Source organism: Macaca mulatta, chromosome 12 (genome assembly GCF_049350105.2).
Source record: "Macaca mulatta isolate MMU2019108-1 chromosome 12, T2T-MMU8v2.0, whole genome shotgun sequence".
NCBI lineage: Eukaryota > Metazoa > Chordata > Mammalia > Primates > Cercopithecidae > Macaca > Macaca mulatta.
Window position 1 is genome coordinate 73,879,322 of NC_133417.1, and position 16,655 is coordinate 73,895,976.

Genomic DNA, 16,655 nt, shown 5'->3' on the forward strand with positions numbered 1-16,655 from the left:
GACATTTTAATGAGAAAAAAGGATATATAACTAAATCACTTACTGAAAAATAACATTTCTTACCTGTAGAAATTGGGTGAAAAGAGATACACAGCCCATTGCTACGAAAAGTAGGCACACACCATTGATCTGTGACCTTTGTTCATCTTTATCAGGAAGTGCAAAAGTCTTGGAAAGATAGTAAGCAAGGTAACTTTGTTATTATAAACAATAGAAAAATAAATATATTTATATGTTTAAAATGAATTTTTCTTACCATGTCATTATAATCTGTCCAAATTCATAAAATATACAACACCAAGAGTGAACCCTAATATAAGCTGTGGATCTGTGATAATGATGTGTCAATGTATGCTCATTAATTGTAGCAAACGTATCATTCTGGTGGGAGATGTTGATAATGGGGGAGGTTATGCATGTAGAGGGGTAGGGGGTATATGGGAAATCTCTGCATCTTCCTCTAATTTTGCTGTAAACCTAAAAGTGCTCTAAAAAATAAAGTCTTTTAAATCATGGTTCCACTTTAAACATGCTAGTAATTAAACGAAAGTTAGCTATGAATATGATGACAATGTACTACAGTCCTCTGTGGAATGGAAAACCTGGTGAATGAAAACCAATGGTGATGACTTACAGAATTGTTGTCTTGTTATTTTGCCTTTTTAGGCAATCGTGTTGGTTTTTCATTGACACAGATGAAAAGGATGATGAAATGACTTAAATCATTTAAGTAATAAAGCTGAGAAAGAAGGAAGAAAGGAGGGAAGGAAAGGAAGGAGAGAGAGAAGAAGGAAGAGAGGAAGGAAGGGAAGAAGGAGGAAAGGAAGCAAACAGGGAGGGAATGAGAGAGGTAGTCATGAAGGAAAAAGGGAAGGAAGAAAGGAAGGAAGGAAGGAAGGAAGGAAGGAAGGAAGGAAGGGAGGGAGGGAGGGAGGGAGGGAGGGAGGGAGGGAGGGAGGGAGGGAGGGAGGGAGGGAGGGAATTGAGATCTGGAAATGTTATCTGTGACAAAACTCAAAGTAGTATTAATATTTTGACCCATGTCTTTCTCAATTACTAAATGAAACAAAATATGACTTTCACTCAGGTAATTTGCCGGTTAATTAGTTTTATAGAATATACATCATTAAAAAAGAAACTATCAAAGCATTGACTGGAATTACCTTAAGAGAGAAAAAAATTTCATTCATCTGATATTGAGGTTGTTGCCTCTAACTCACCAGAACCTGAAACATTTCCCCCACCCCCTAAAAAGCTATGGCCATTGTGAGGGGGAGTTTTTAGTGTATAATGCTTAGTAAACTACGCTCAAACATATTCTGAATTTACAGACATTTGTTCAAGTAACTGAGGATCTTGTTGCAATAAGAAAAATGAAAGAACACAATCCAACGACATTGCCTTGTTGTGAAATGGATTTTGTGCATAACAGAACTTTTTAAATTCAGGCCAGGTGAAGGAACTGGGAAGGTCAGAAGAAGTATGCATTAGAGAGCTATACAATAGATCTTTATTCATTTTCCTGAATTAATTTGAGTCATTAAAACAGTTTCAACAAACAGTTGCTCAAAGGAAACCATTTATTCAAAAATATTACTAAGTACCTACTATTTGCCAAATAAATCTCCTTGCAAACAATATGTACTACTCCATTAACAAATCCTTTTTTTGTAAAGCAAAAGTAACCCATTCAAATTATGGCAAATTACAAAGTGGGTAGGAGGGGTTCTAAATTAATGAAATTTTGCTGTTTGTAGGATAAAGTTTCTAGGGTCTTCGTGGTGCTCAATACTGGTAAAAGCGGGTTCAGAAAATAGCACAGTAATTCTTCCCAGCATAGCATGACTCATAAGTTTACAGAGTCTAAAAAGTCAAGAATTTGAAGATAAAGATTTTTAAAATCACTACCCTGAAACCCCAAACTGCAATGCCACAATTCCCATTCCTCCTTAAAGTCAGCTTTTATAATGATAATCTATAAAACCACAGATTTTCCCATTTAACTCTTACAGATGGAAAATAAAGCCCCAAACATCAAGTTGTTTGTTCAAGTTCATTAAGTTAGTGGTTATTACTGGATAAGGAGATGCCTGTTTTTTGGCTGCTGGTGCAGTGGTTTTCTTCTGGGTATGCTCTTTTAGCTTTTTGCATTTCTTACCTTCTCAGTGTTTAAAAAAAGAGCATTTAGCTAATGTTAAAATTCATACAACTGTCCAATTCAAGATTGGACATCTCTCTATCCATAATCTTTTTTCACAAAATTCTGCTCCACAATTTCTTTGTATATTCTTGTTGTTGAAATGCAACTCCATAGGGCTATCCATCTGTAGATTCCTCTGTTCCTTGACTAGCTGTAGTTTGGGCACCCATCTTTGCTATTTTTGTAATGGTAAGTTTGGTTAAGGAGAAAACTAACATTCATCAACCTTTTGCTATGTACCACATGTCAAATGTGTGGATTAACGTGCTCTAACTTAAATTAGGAATTATGATTCTCAAAACAACCCAGTGAGGTAGATTTTCTTGCTCCTTATACAGATGAGGAAATTAATCAAGGATAAATCACTCACCCAAATATATACAGATAGTACAGAGTAGAGACCTGCTACAAATCCAGAGCTGGCTGACTCTCACGTCCATTCTTTTTTTCCCTAGCATGCTACATCCCAATTGCTGTGCTTGGAACATTGGCACATTTTCCAAGTCAAATAGACACAGGGAAAGTGAAGCAGATAAATTACGCCTTACGTGTATATTGAGGCTTAGCTAGATTGGCAACTGGGCTCCTAATAAGGCCCAATCATTCCCACAGTGTGGTCTCAATACACCAAATGTGCATCTTGTACCCTTTAGGTATGTCAGAAGGAAAGTAGAGCAATTATAAACAGACTCACAATTATACGCTGTGAGTTTACTAATGAACACATGATAATTATGCAAAGAGACAACCTACTTTACCAGGGAGGAAAAATAGTGGTTTGTTCAGCATCGTTCTCTTAGCAAATATAACCCTGTGAGAACAAGAACGACGAGCAGACTTTGGATTCCATCAGCTAGATGCTGCCTACTCTTGTCCTATAGCCCTCAAGTCTCTAAGTCCATCTTAAGGTTTCTGGTTGTCACCAGAAGAAACACAGAGAACATTGTCACCACCAATGACCAAGCGGATGCTCAAGAAGGACAGCAATTATAGTTGAATCTTCTTTTTTTTTTTAACTTAGCCATTTCATGGACCACTGGAGCTGGAAGATATCTTAGAGATCATCTTTGTAAATCCTTCATTTTACAGGAAATGGAGACCGGGAGAAGAGGTATGACATGATCCCAGGGCACACAGGATGTGGTAAGTAACTAGAAGAGCCAGTTTCAGAAGAAACATCTCCTGACAGGACAGTCAGAACTCTCCACAGCAGCTCATATGCACAGTTTGGGTGGAGTTGGGTGAGTATATTCTTTGCTCTGCTTTTATAAGAGAGAAAGAAATAATCAGCAAAGAGGCTGACATTTTGGATTTCTTTTAAAAAACAGACATCCAGGACATAGGCTTGGATTCTTTCCAATCCAATCCTATTCCCTACACCTTCTACACTAACATCGTTGCTCAATCCCTACACCTTTCTGATCCAACCCCATTCCCTACACCTTCTACACTAACATTATTGCCCAGTGAAATGCATTTCCCCAGCCTCTCCCTACTAGAATGACAGCTTTGTGCAAGCAACACACAAACAAACAATGATTTTCTTGTCCTCCACTCTATGCCCAACATTAGATACAATGCCTGGAAAACTATAGGTGGTAAATATTTGCTGAATGATGGGTGGGGTTTTTTTTGTTGTTGAATATTGTCTTTCCCACAGACTGAAAACTCCACTAGGGAAAGCATCATAACTGATATGCATTCCCCAGTCCCCAGCACCGTATCTGGGGAAGACAATACAGATCTGTTGAGGGAATAAAAGATGATTCATTTTATATTTGGATATTGCACCTACTAGGAAATCAAGAAATATAAATTATTTCAAAGATTTTCAACATAAAAGGTTATGGCACCATATAACTAGAAATTCAGTTAACCACAGTCGGGTGTTTCCGATTCTCTACCTTTCTGAAATTAATGTGATGTCTTCTCTTACCACAAGGGGGCAATGTGAAATCCACAGTGGTGGCTGGGGCCCTCCTTACCCAATGGACTTGATTTTGTTTGTGGATTTATCCAGGATTTTCTGTACAACTCATGCTTGGGGCGGGGAGGGGGGTCATTTTTATGGTCAGGAGAGGTGATGTGAGAGAAAGAAACGGAGGAGGGAACTAAAATGTAAGCTTTTATCATGTACTAAGCTCTGACAATGTGATATGTTGGCAAATTCTATAGACTAGGATTCGGTAAACCTGGACTCTAGTCCTGGCCCCATCACCTAATGGCAGTGTCATCTTGAACAAGTTAACAGTTCTAGGTTTCCTTCCTTGTGGACCTCAAAGGATTTATGTGTGTATGTGTGTGTGAATTTCAGCTAAGAAAACGTGATCACATTTTTTAAAACTGCTTCTTTTATCTTTTAAACATTTTTGTATATTTAGGGGGTACAAGCACAGATTTCTTACATGCATATTGAAGTCTGGGTTTTTAGTACACCCATCACCTGAATAGTGAACATTGTATCCAATAGGTAATTTGTCAACCTTCATCTCCCTCTCATCCTCCCACCTTTTGGAGTCTTTAGTGTCTATTATTCCACCCTGTATGTCCATGTTTACCCATTGTTCAGCTCTCACTTATAAGTGAGAACATGTGGCATTTCATTTTCTGTTTCTGAATTATTTCACTTAGGGTAATGTCCTCCAGTTCTGTCCGTGTTGCTGCAAAAGACATGATTTTATCCTTTTTATGACTGACTAGTATTCCATGGTATACCATATTTTCTTTATCCAATCCTCTTTTGATAAAAATTTAGATTGATTCTGTGTCTTTGCTATTGTGAATAGTGTGACAATAAACATATGAGTGCAGGTATATTTTTGAAATAATGACTTCTTTTCCTTTGTATATGCCTATGTGATGGTTAATACTGAGTGACAACTTGATTGAAGAATACGAAGTATTGATCCCCTGGGTGTGTCTGTGAGGGTGTTGGCAAAGGAGATTAACATTTGAATCAGTAGACTGGAGAAGGCAGACCTACCCTTAATCTGGTGGGCACAATTTAATCAGCTCTCAGCGAATATAAAGCAAGCAGAAAAAAAAAATGTAAAGGAGGAGACTGGCCTAGGCTCCCAGCCTACATCTTTCTCTCCTGCTGGATTCTTCCTGCTCTCAAACATCGAACTCCCAAGTTCTTCAGTTTTGAGACTCAGACTGGCTCTCCTTGTTCCTCAAGCTTGCAGACAGCCTATTATGGGACCTTGTGATGATATAAGTTAATACTTAATAAACTCCTATATATATATATAAAATGATATATATCCTATTACTCCTATATATATAAAAAATAGGATACATATCCTATAAACGCCTGTATAGCTAAACTCCTATATATGTATATATGTATGTATGTGTGTACATACATATATATATATAATAGGATATATATACTATTAGATCTGTCCCTCTAGAGAACGCTGTCCCTAATACAGCCCCGTAGTGGGATTACTGGATGAAATGGTAGTTCTATTTTTAGTTCTTTGAGAAATCTCCATTCTGCTTCCACAAAGGTTGTACTAATTTACATTCTCGCCAGCAGTGTATAAGCATTCTTTTTTCTCCACATCTTTGCTAACATCTGTTGTTTTTATACTTTTTAATGATAGCTGTTCTGACTGGTGTAAAATGGTATCTCTTTGTGGTTTTAATTTACATGTCTATGATGATTAGTGATGTAGAGCATTTTTTCATGTTTGTTCGCTGCTTGTATGTCTTCTTTTGAAAAATATCTGCTCATATCCTTCACCCACCTTTTAATGAAATTATTTGGTTGTTGCTTGAGTTGAGTTCCTTATAGATTCTGAATATTAGCTGTGTGCTGGATATAATGTTTGTAAATATTTTCTCCAATTGTATAAGTTGTTTATTCTGTTGACTGCTTCTTTTGCTGTGCAAAAGCTTTTTGGTTTAATTTAGTCCCATTTGTCTGTTTTTGTTTTAGTTGTGTTTGCTTTTGAGGACTTTGTCATAAATTCTTTGCAAATGTCCAGAAGAGTTTTTCCTAGGTTTTCTTCTAGTATTTTTATAGTTTCAGGTCTATGTTTAGGTGTTCTATCTATCTTGTGTTAAATTTGTAAATGGTGAGAGGTATGGGTCTAGTTTCTTTCTTCTGCATGCTGCTGTCCAATTTTTCCAGCACCTTTTATTGAGTAGGGTGTCACTTCTCCAAAGAATATTTTTGTTGACTTTTTCAAAGATAACTTGGTTTTAGGTATGTGGCTTTGTTTCTGGGTTCTCTATTCTGTTCCATTGATCTATGTGTCTATTTGCAAAGCTTGGTAGTATAATTTAGTCAGTCAAATAATATGATACCTTTAGCTTTGTTCTTTTTGCTTAGGATTGCTTTGGCTATTAGGGCTCTTTTTTTTGTTCCATGTGAATTTTAAAATTGTTTTTTTCTAATTCTGTGAAAAATGACATTAGTAATTCGATAGGGATTGCATTGAATCAGTCATTGCTTTGGGAAGTACGGTCATTTTAATATTATTAATTCTTCCAATCCATGAGCATGGGATATTCTTCCATTTGTTTGTGGCATCTATGATTTCTTTTATCAGTGTTTTGTGGTTCTCCTTAGAGAGATCTTTCACCTCCTTGATTAAATATATTCCTAAATATTTTTTTGTAGCTATTGTAAATGGGATTACCTTCATGATTTGGTCCTCAACTACATCAATATTGGTGTATAGAAACACTACGGATTTCTGTAAATTAATTTTGTATCCTGAAAGTTTACTGAATTCACCTACTAAATTTAAGAGTTTTTGGTGAAGTCTTTAGGGTATTCTAGAAATAATATATCATCAGTAAACAGGGATAATTTGGCTTCCTCTTTTCTAATTTGCATGCCTTTTTTTTTTTTTTTTTTTTATCTTGCCTGATTGCTCTGTCAAGGACTTCCAGTCTATGTTAAATAACAGAGGTGAAAATTGGCATCCTTGTCTTGTCCCAGTTCTTGGAATTCTTTCAACTTTTCCCCATTATGTATGATGCTTGCTGTTGGTTTTTATGACTTTTATTATGTCATAAAAAAAGTAAGTTCCTTCTATGCCTAGTTTATTGAGAATATTTATTAAGATGGGATGATGAATTTTGTTGAATGTTTTTTCTACATCTATCAAAATGATCGTTTTTTTCCCTTAATATTGTTTATGTGATATATCATGTTTATTGCTTTGCATATGTTGAACCATCCTTGCAGGCATGGTATAAATCCCACCTGACCATGGTGTGTTATCTTTTCGATGTGCTCTTGGATTCAGTTATTTTGTTAAGGATTTTTACATCTATGTTCATCAGAGATATTGGTCTGTAGTTTTCTGTTTTTGTGATGTCCTAGTCTGGTTTTGGTATCAGGTGATACTGGCCTTGCAGAATGAGTTAGGGAGAATTCTCTCCTCTTTGATTTCTAAAATAGTTTCAGGAGGATTGGTATTAGCTCTCTGCATGTTTGGTAGAATTCAGCTGTGAATCCTTCTGGTCCTGAGCTTTTATTTTTTGTTAGGAAATTTTTTATTACTGACTCAGTCTTGCTATTCGTTATTAATCTGTTCAGGTTTTCTATTTCTTCCTGATTTAATCTTGGTAGGTTGCATGTTTCCAGGAATTTATCTATTTCCTCTAAGTTTACCAGCGTAGTGTTCATAATAGTCTGTGATAATCTGTTGTATTTCTGTGGTATCTGTTATAACGTCTTCTTTTTCATTTTTGATTGTGTTTATTTGGATTTTCTCTATTCTTGATTAGTCTAGCTAGCAGTTTATCAGTTTTATCTTTTCAAAGAAACAATTTTTTGTTTCATTGGTCCTTTGTATTTTTTTGTTTCTATTTTGATTAGTTCTGCTTTGGTCTTTGTTATTTCTTTTCTTTTATTAACTTTGGGTTTGATTTGTTCTTTTTCTAGTGTCTTGAAGTGCAGTGCTAGATTGTTAATTTGTGACCTTTCTACTTTTTTATGTAGGCATTTAATGCTATCAAGTTCCCTCTTAGCACTGTTTTTGCTGTATCCCACAGGTTTTGGTATGTTTTGTTTTCATTTTCATTCATTTCAAAACAATTTTCTAATTTCCATCTTAATTTCTTCATTGACCCAGTGATTGTTCAAGAGCTTCCTGTTTAGTTTACATGTATTTGCATAGTTTCCAAAGTTCTTCTTGGTATTGATTTCTAGTTTTATTTCACTGTGGCCTGAGAAGATACTTGATATGGCTTCAGTTTTTAAAAAATTCATTAAGACTTGTTTTGTGGCCTAATATCTGATCTATCTTGCAAAATGTTCCATATGCTGATGAAAAGAATGTACATTCTGTAGTTGTTGGGTAGAATGTTCTGTAAATGTCTGTTAAGTTTGGTATAAGGTCCAGTTTATGTTCAATGTTTGTTTGCTAATTTTCTGACATGATGATCTGTCTAGTGTGTATTTTCTAACATGATGATCTGTCTAGTGTGTGAGTGGGGTGTTCAGTTCCCCCAGTATTATTGTATTGCCCTATCTTTCTTTAGTTTTGCTTATATTTGTTTTGTGAATTTGGGTGCTCTGATGTTGGGTTCATATATATTCAAAATTGTTACAATGTTTTGTTGAATTTTCATTATATAATTACCTTGTCTTTTTTTTTTTGCTATTTTTGATTTAAAGTCTGTTTTATCTGAGATAAGTATGGTTACTTTTGCTCAACTTTGGTTTCCATTTGCATGTGTCTTTTTATGTTCCATTATTCTCAGTCTATATGTGTCTTTGTGGGTAAGGTGAGTTTCTTATAGTCAGCATTTAGTTGGGTTATATTTTTTTATCCATTCTTCCAACATGTATTTAAAAGTGGACATTTAATCCATTTACATTTGTAGAAGGCAAATATGGGCCCCCAAAATCACTAAGCTAAAGAGAAAAGTCAAGCCGGGAACTGCTTAGGGCAAACCTGCCTCCCCATTCTATTCAAAGTCACCCCTCTGCTCACTGAGATAAATGGATACCTGATTGCCTCCTTTGGAGAGGCTAATCAGAAGCTCAAAAGAATGCAACCATTTGCCTCTTATCTACCTATGACCTGGAAGACCCCTCCCTGCTTTGGCTTGTCCTGCCTTTCCAGAACAAACCAATGTTCACCTTACATATGTTGATTGATGTCTCATGTCTCCCTAAAATATATACAACCAAATTGTGCTCTGACTGCCTTGGGCACATGTCATCGGGACCTTCAGAGACTGTGTCATGGGTGCACATCTTCAACCTTGGCAAAATAAACTTTCTAAATTAACTGGGACCTGTCTCAGATTTTCGGGAGTCACACATTCAAGGTTAATATTGATATGTGAGGCTTTGTTCCTGTCATATTGCTGATTGTTTTCAAGTTGTTTTATAAATTATTTGTTTCCCTCTTTTTCTGCTTTTTTTTTTGTCTTTGTGGTTTGATGAAATTCTGTTATGCCATTTTATTTTTTTCTCTTTTTCCTTGTGTGATTATTTTATATGAACTGTGAGTTTTATATTTCAATGTGTTGTTCTGATGGTGAATAACGACCTTTTGTTTCCATGTTTAAGACCCCTTTGAGCATTTCCAGTAGGTCCACTCTAGTGGTGATAATTTTTCTAAGTGTTTGCTTATCTGGAAAGAGCTTTATCTCTCTTTCACTTATGAAGCCTATTCCGGCAGGATACAAAATTCTTGGCTGACAGTTTTTTGGTTTTTTTCTTTTCTTTTCAGCACTTTGAAAATGCCATCTCATTCTCTTCTGGCTTTTAATGTTTCTGCCAAAAAGTCTGCTATTAGTCTGATGGGGTTTCCTTTATACATGAGTAGATGCTTTACTCTTGCTAATTTAAAAATTCTTTCTTTTACTTTGACTTTAGACATTCTGAACATAATATATAATGGTGAATTCCTTTTTATAATGTGTTTGCCTGGGGAATCAATGGACTTCCTGAACTGGGTGTCTAACAGTCTTGACAGACGTGGGAGGTTGTTACTGATAATTTCTTTAAATATGTTTTCTAAACTTTTTGATCTCTCTTCTCTTTCAGAAATACTGATAATTCATAAGTTCAGTTGCTTTATTTAGTCCAAGTTCAGTCACTTTACTTAGTCCAAGACATCTCAAAGGCTTTGTTCGATCTTTTTATTCTTTTTTCCTTATTTTTGTCTGACTGGATTATTTCAAAAGACATGTGTTCAAGTTCTGAAATTCTTATCTCTGCTTGGTCTAGTATATGATTTAAGCTTTAAAGTGTATTTTGTATTTCCTTCAATGAAATTTTTAGTTCCAGAATTTCTGCTTATTTTTTAAAAATGATATTTATCTCCCTGGTAAATTTTTCATTCATATCCTGAATTGATTTTCTGATTTCTTTGTATTGGTTTTCAGATTTTCTTGCATTTTATTATCTTTAAAAATCAAGATTTTAAATTATTTACCAGGCATTTCAAGAAATTTTTTTGATTGGTTCTATATTAAACTGTTCTCACACTGTTATTCCTGAGACTGGGTAATTTATGAAGAAAAGAGGTTTAATTGACTCACAGTTCCACATGCCTGGGGAGATCTCGAAAAACTTACAATCATGGTGGAAAGAAAAGAGGAAGCAAGCACATCCTCATATGGCCAAAGCAGGAGGAAGAAAGCGTGAAGGGTAAGTGCTACACACTTTTATCAAAATTTGTGAGAACTTACTCACTATGATGAGAACAGCAAGGGGGAAGTCTCCTCCATGATCTAGTCACCTTCCACCAGTTCCCTTCTTCAACATGTGGGGATTACAATTTGACATGAGATTTGGGTGGGGACACAGAGCCAAACTATATCATTCTGCCCCTACCTCTCCAATAGCTCATGTCCTTCTTACATTTCAAAACACAATCATGCCTTCTCAATAGTCCCCCAAGTTTTAACTCATTTAAGCATTAACTCAAAAGTCTAAGTCAAAGTCTTATATGAGACAAGGCAAGTCCCTTACACCTATGAGCCTGTAAAATCAAAAAGTTTGTTACTTCCAAGATACTATGGGAGTACAAGCATTGGGTAAATGTTTCTGTTCCAAAAGGGAGAAATTGGCCAAAACAAAGGTATTCCAGGCCTCACCAGGTCCAAAACCCAGCATGGCAGTCATCAAATCTTAAAGCTCCAAAATAATATTTTTTGACTCCATATCTCACATCCAGGCCACGCTGATGCTGAGAGTGAGTAATTTATGAAGAAAAGAGGTTTAATGGGTTCACAGTTCCACATGGCTGAGGAGGTCTCAGGAAACTTACAATCAGGGCAGAAGGTGAAGGGGAAGCAAGGCATGTTTTCATATGGCCAAATCAGGAGGAAGAGAGAGCGAACGGGGAACACTACAAAGTTTTAAACACCAGATCTCATGAGAACTCACTCACTATCACGAGAACAGCAAGGGGGAAATCCACCCACCCATGATCCAATTACCTCCCACCAGGTTCCTCCTTCAACATGTGGGGATTACAATTTGGCATGAGATTTGGGTGGGGACATAAAGCCAAACCATTATCGGTTGCTGGACACTTATTGTGGTCCTTTGGTGGTGTCATATTTCCAGGCTTTTTCATGTTTCCTATGTCCTTCCATTGATATCTGTGTATCTGATGTATCAGTTGCTTGTTCCAATTTTTGAATTTGCTTTTGTAGGGGAGATTTTTAAAAAATACTTTGGCTTTGATTTTGGGTTAATGCCATAGTGTGATCTTTGTATGATACTACTCTGAGTCTGTTTATGACTCAGTCTCAACAGTAGACCACAGCAGGCTGGCAGGGATCCTCCCAGAGGTGATGGGAGTATCTAGTCTCCTCTCTCTCTCCTTGGAGCAGTGCAGAGGCAGTGCGTGTTTGTATATTCCTGGTATCTAGGCCCTCAGAATGATGCCTGACTGAGGCTGCTCCAGGATTGGATGCCTGTGTGATTCCGTGTGGGTTTCCCTTTTGGAGCAACATCTCTGTGGAATCTTTAGGCAGTTCTTCATGTCAGGGAAAAGGCCCTAGTGAGTCAAGAATTTATCCCATAGCCAAGATTGTAAAAGCCCATTTTGGAACCCAGGGGGGTTTGTCTCTTACTGTTTGCCCATATCCAAAAGCCTCTTGTGGCTCTCAGGCAGTCCCTAACTGGGTAAGCTGCCTCAGATCCTCTCCTTTCTTATTCCTGGTGCTTCCCCATCCCTTGTTTGGTGAATCCTAATGTTCTAGCCCAGGTAATCTGTTCTAAATGTAAGTATCTACTTATTATTCTGATTCCTCTTCATGGTGAAGGCACATACTACCTGCATCTAGTCAGCCATCTTTCAGTACTGTTTCCATGATCAAATTTTGATAACTAATCTTGCAATGACAAGATTTTACTAGAACCTGGCTCTACAGTTACACTGGCTGGATTTGAATGCCCACTCCACCACTTGCTAGCCTAAGCTCTCTGTGCCTTGGTTTGCTCCTTTGTAAAACAGAAATAATAAGAATACCTACCTTAGATGGTTGTTATTTATTTATTTATTTTTTGGAGACGGAGTCTTGCTCTGTCGCCCAGGCTGGAGTGCAGTGGCCCAATCTCAGTTCACTGCAAGCTCCGCCTCCCGGGTTTACGCCATTCTCCTGCCTCAGCCGCCCGAGTAGCTGGGACTACAGGCGCCCGCCACCTCGCCTGGCTGGTTTTTTTTTTTTTTTTGTATTTTTTAGTAGAGACAGGGTTTCACCGTGTTAGCCAGGATGGTCTCGATCTCCTGACCTCGTGATCCACCCGTCTCGGCCTCCCAAAGTGCTGGGATTACAGGCTTGAGCCACCACGCCCAGCCAGATGGTTGTTAGTAAACTTAAATGAATTATTGTACATAAAGTGCTTATATATTGCCTAATACATGTTCATAGTTATTATTATAATGATTACAGCAATAAAGTCAGATAGAGAATAAAAGAAATTCTAGGAAGTAAAAAATTGGAATAAACTTAGTTTTCAACCATGCCTTATTTTACTTCTTTCTTTTTCTGCTTCCTATCCACATTCCTATTTCAATAGTGCAATCAATGGAAAATTATACATCAAACACTAACACCTGCTATATAAGTCAAACTTTGTACCTCTTCTGTTCAGCAAGATCAAAATTTCCCTAAAATCCTTTTGTATTATTCAGTGAATCCACTTTGCATTTTGATTAGGCTTGATATATATTACTAGAAAAATTGCCCTCTTCTAACACAAAATTTTCAGTGGCAGTACCATATATATATATATATATATATATATATATATATATATATATAGGCACAATGACTCTGTGAGTGTCCTGCCAGCCCAAATGAGAGTTCTCAGCTTTGCCTTCTTAGCTTCTGTGTGATGGAGGCTCAGGAAATTTTTCATTCTTTAGACATGAGAAAAATGAACTAACAGAAAAGAGCTAAATACATGAAAACAAAGAGCGGACTTATCAAAATAATAAAATAAAAGGTATGAGAAGAAAGCTAGTCCAGCTGTATACTTACCCCAAGAATCTGGCTGAATAAAAAGGCATACAAGGGTGTGACTGTCCCATTCACAGCTGCACCCACAGACCCTGCCAGCATGTAGGGCCATTCTGGAGCATTGAATTTCAGAATCCTCCTAACTGGGGCAGGTTCAACTTCTTCCCGCACAGGAATGTCCTTGTCCTTGAGCAGAGAGAGGGTTATATTAATCATCTAAATGTACTCACGACATTTTGCATGTGCTCAAGACATTTTGCAGCAGATCCTTTGGCATTCACAGATTTAAGGGTCATAGTTCGATTAGTTATGAGTGACCTCAAATCTCTATGAGATGTGGCGGTTTGTTATTTTTTGAGGAATAGTTTTGAACAAAACTATTGCTGTGGCTGAATAAAAACTGAATTGAGCGAATACTCATTTGAAGGTGAGTTTATAGTTCTCATTTCATTATTACATGTGTATTAACTCTCAGAGAGTAATAAATATGTTGGATCTTGGAGAAAAATAACTCCCATTAAAAAAAGAAAACCTTTGCTATAGTTATATTTATACCTGTGAGGACTTGTGAAATTTTCAATTTTTTAAAATAAATGTCAAGGTTCTATAATGTAGTAACTGGTTAAAGCTCTAAGGCAGGTCAGTATATCTGAAGTAAGAAAGACAAAATAATTTTAAAAATATATTAAGTGGTGTCAACAGTTATCATTGAGATGTTTTCAGTAAGGTTTTCCTTAATTAGTACCCAGAGGTAAGTAGTACTCCATTTGGATTTCTAAATTGCACATTTCTTCACACAGAGTGAACATTAATCAGCATTTCTCTTTAGTTACCATTGAAGTCAGAGCTAGCAAATTTTTATCTTCTCGAAGGCAAATATTATACATGGACCTCCGTTGTCTTTTTTGGCCATAATTTTTCCTTACTATGGATACTACTCATGTTTTGTCTTAAGGGTAATTAATTCATTAATTTGATAAATTTATTACCCACTTTGAAAAAGGATTTTAGGTAGCTTATATAGATTTGCATTGATTTTTAAAGGCTTTTCTATTAACATTTACTAAAAATATCTATAGCAAATTGACTATAAAGCTTAATTAGTGCTCTCTTTCATTAACACAGTCATTTATCTTTTAGGGAGCTGAATGGCAGGGATAGACAACAGCAAGGATCCTCAAAAATTTTCCCTTTGCTTACAAAGTCAAAGACCACATTCAATTTAAATGAAAGTCTGGTGTCATGTCCATTTCATTACAGTTGCAAGTCAAATAAAATGAGGGGAGGCAACTTGGGCTGTTGATGAATTTGGTACTGCCTCCACTTCAAGTTCTCTCTTGGCCTGCTCTCACCATTTGTACTTTGTCATTACTGCTCACTCATGCAACAGGTCCTTCTGTTCAATTATTTCACCTGTGACAGCTTACTAGTTCTAGGCAACCTATGCCAGAAAGGAAGAAGGGTACCTGGGAAAGTGTGAATGTAATAGGCATAGAAAAAATGGAGCTCTTGGACAAGCCCCATGTGGTCACCAGTAAAGTATATCACCAAGTGCTCTAGCTCTCTGGACCTCAGTTATTTCATCCTTAAAACGAGAGACCTGGACTAAGTTATTCTGGGGAAACAATCTCTCTGAGTCTCCCATGTTTTTGCACATCTTGTGAACAGAGGCATTGATTGCCTTCATTCACATTATTTTTTCAAGGGTATTTGTATAGCAAACAGTTTTGGAGGACAAAGAAGGCGTCTTCATCCTAAGTGCAGTGCAAACCTTACTGTCCCCATCTGCCCATTATGAAAGATTCAAGCTCCTCAAGCCCGGGATTCCTCTCGTTTAAAACACTCACTTCATTTGTTAGTATCATCTGGCCCTCTTTGCATTGCCTTGTGGGAACTAGGGGTTGGGTTGGGGAGCCAGTGCAAATGCTGAACACTGGCTACTGCTATTGCTATGAGTAATAAAGTCCTTTGTCTCTGGTTCAGGCTGCTTGTGTGACAGAGCAAGACTGCATCTCCAAAAAAAAGAATATGAACACTGTGATTCAGGATGCTCGTGTATACTGCCAGCATCATGAAACTGTGAGACTAACTGAATAGCTTGCAATTGAGCAAAATATTTCAACCCTTCACTGTTTTAGACAGTGGTTGGTATCCAGATCTGGATGCTCTCAGATTCATGTGGTTTGGTGATTAAAAAACCAGATTCCTGTATCCTGTCACCAGAATTCCAATTTAGTCGGCCTAACTGTGAATCTCTGTCTTTAAAAATACTCATCGGGTAATTCTGGTAACCAAAGTTCAGTTTGTGAGAACTCCAAGCCTCCTCTTACCACTAAATGGCAAGGATTCAATAATGTATGTTTGAGATGTGTCAGCTGTGCTGTATGTACCATCAAAGGGTACGCTTTGGAACTGGTGAAGACTGCTAGCACTCACTAAATTCTGCCAGCTTCCTTGTGACATTAAATACCAGCATTTCCTGGAACCACTGCCTCACAGGATGGTCCACCCACAGTTGGACATGATAGAAATTTTCCCAACTTTCTGATACCTGAAGGTATCCTTATCCGTAAACAACAACACTCAGGACATGTCAAAGCAATATAAAGTAATTCCTGTCTAGTGGTTTTCATTCCAAGAGACACTAACAAGAAACACAAATTAATTAATTTGAATACTTTTCTTTGGTTCCTCGATACTAAAAGTTTGACTTTAAAGTTTGACTCCCCACCCCGCTGAAAAATGCAGCTGTCCAGCTTGAATGCTGCAAAAACTAGAAAATCTGTCCCTAAATATTGGATTTTTGATTGCATTTTATTTGCTATCTCTACTAAAAGAACAGGAGAGGAACAAAAGAAAACAATACAAAATATAATTAAAGTCGTTCTGTAAAGAAATATTTTTCTCTCTGATTTTGCAAAATTAAACATACAGAGGAGATTAATACATTAACAACAAATTGTAACTCACAGGCAAAATTATAAAATTTATATGTGTT

General features: G+C 36.8%; 1 protein-coding gene across 2 annotated transcripts in view; it reads right to left on the reverse strand.

The window, feature by feature from the left end:
* The window catches only part of ABCB11 (ATP binding cassette subfamily B member 11), a 111,390-nt gene that overhangs the window by 22,218 nt on the left and 72,517 nt on the right, over window positions 1-16,655 (reverse strand). For both annotated transcript variants that reach the window (XM_015110292.3, XM_015110293.3), the window contains exons 19-20: window positions 13,679-13,843; window positions 64-168 (exon numbers count right to left, since the gene is read on the reverse strand). In XM_015110292.3, coding sequence (XP_014965778.2) covers window positions 64-168; window positions 13,679-13,843 — 270 coding nt within the window. The remainder of the gene's footprint in view (window positions 1-63; window positions 169-13,678; window positions 13,844-16,655) is intronic.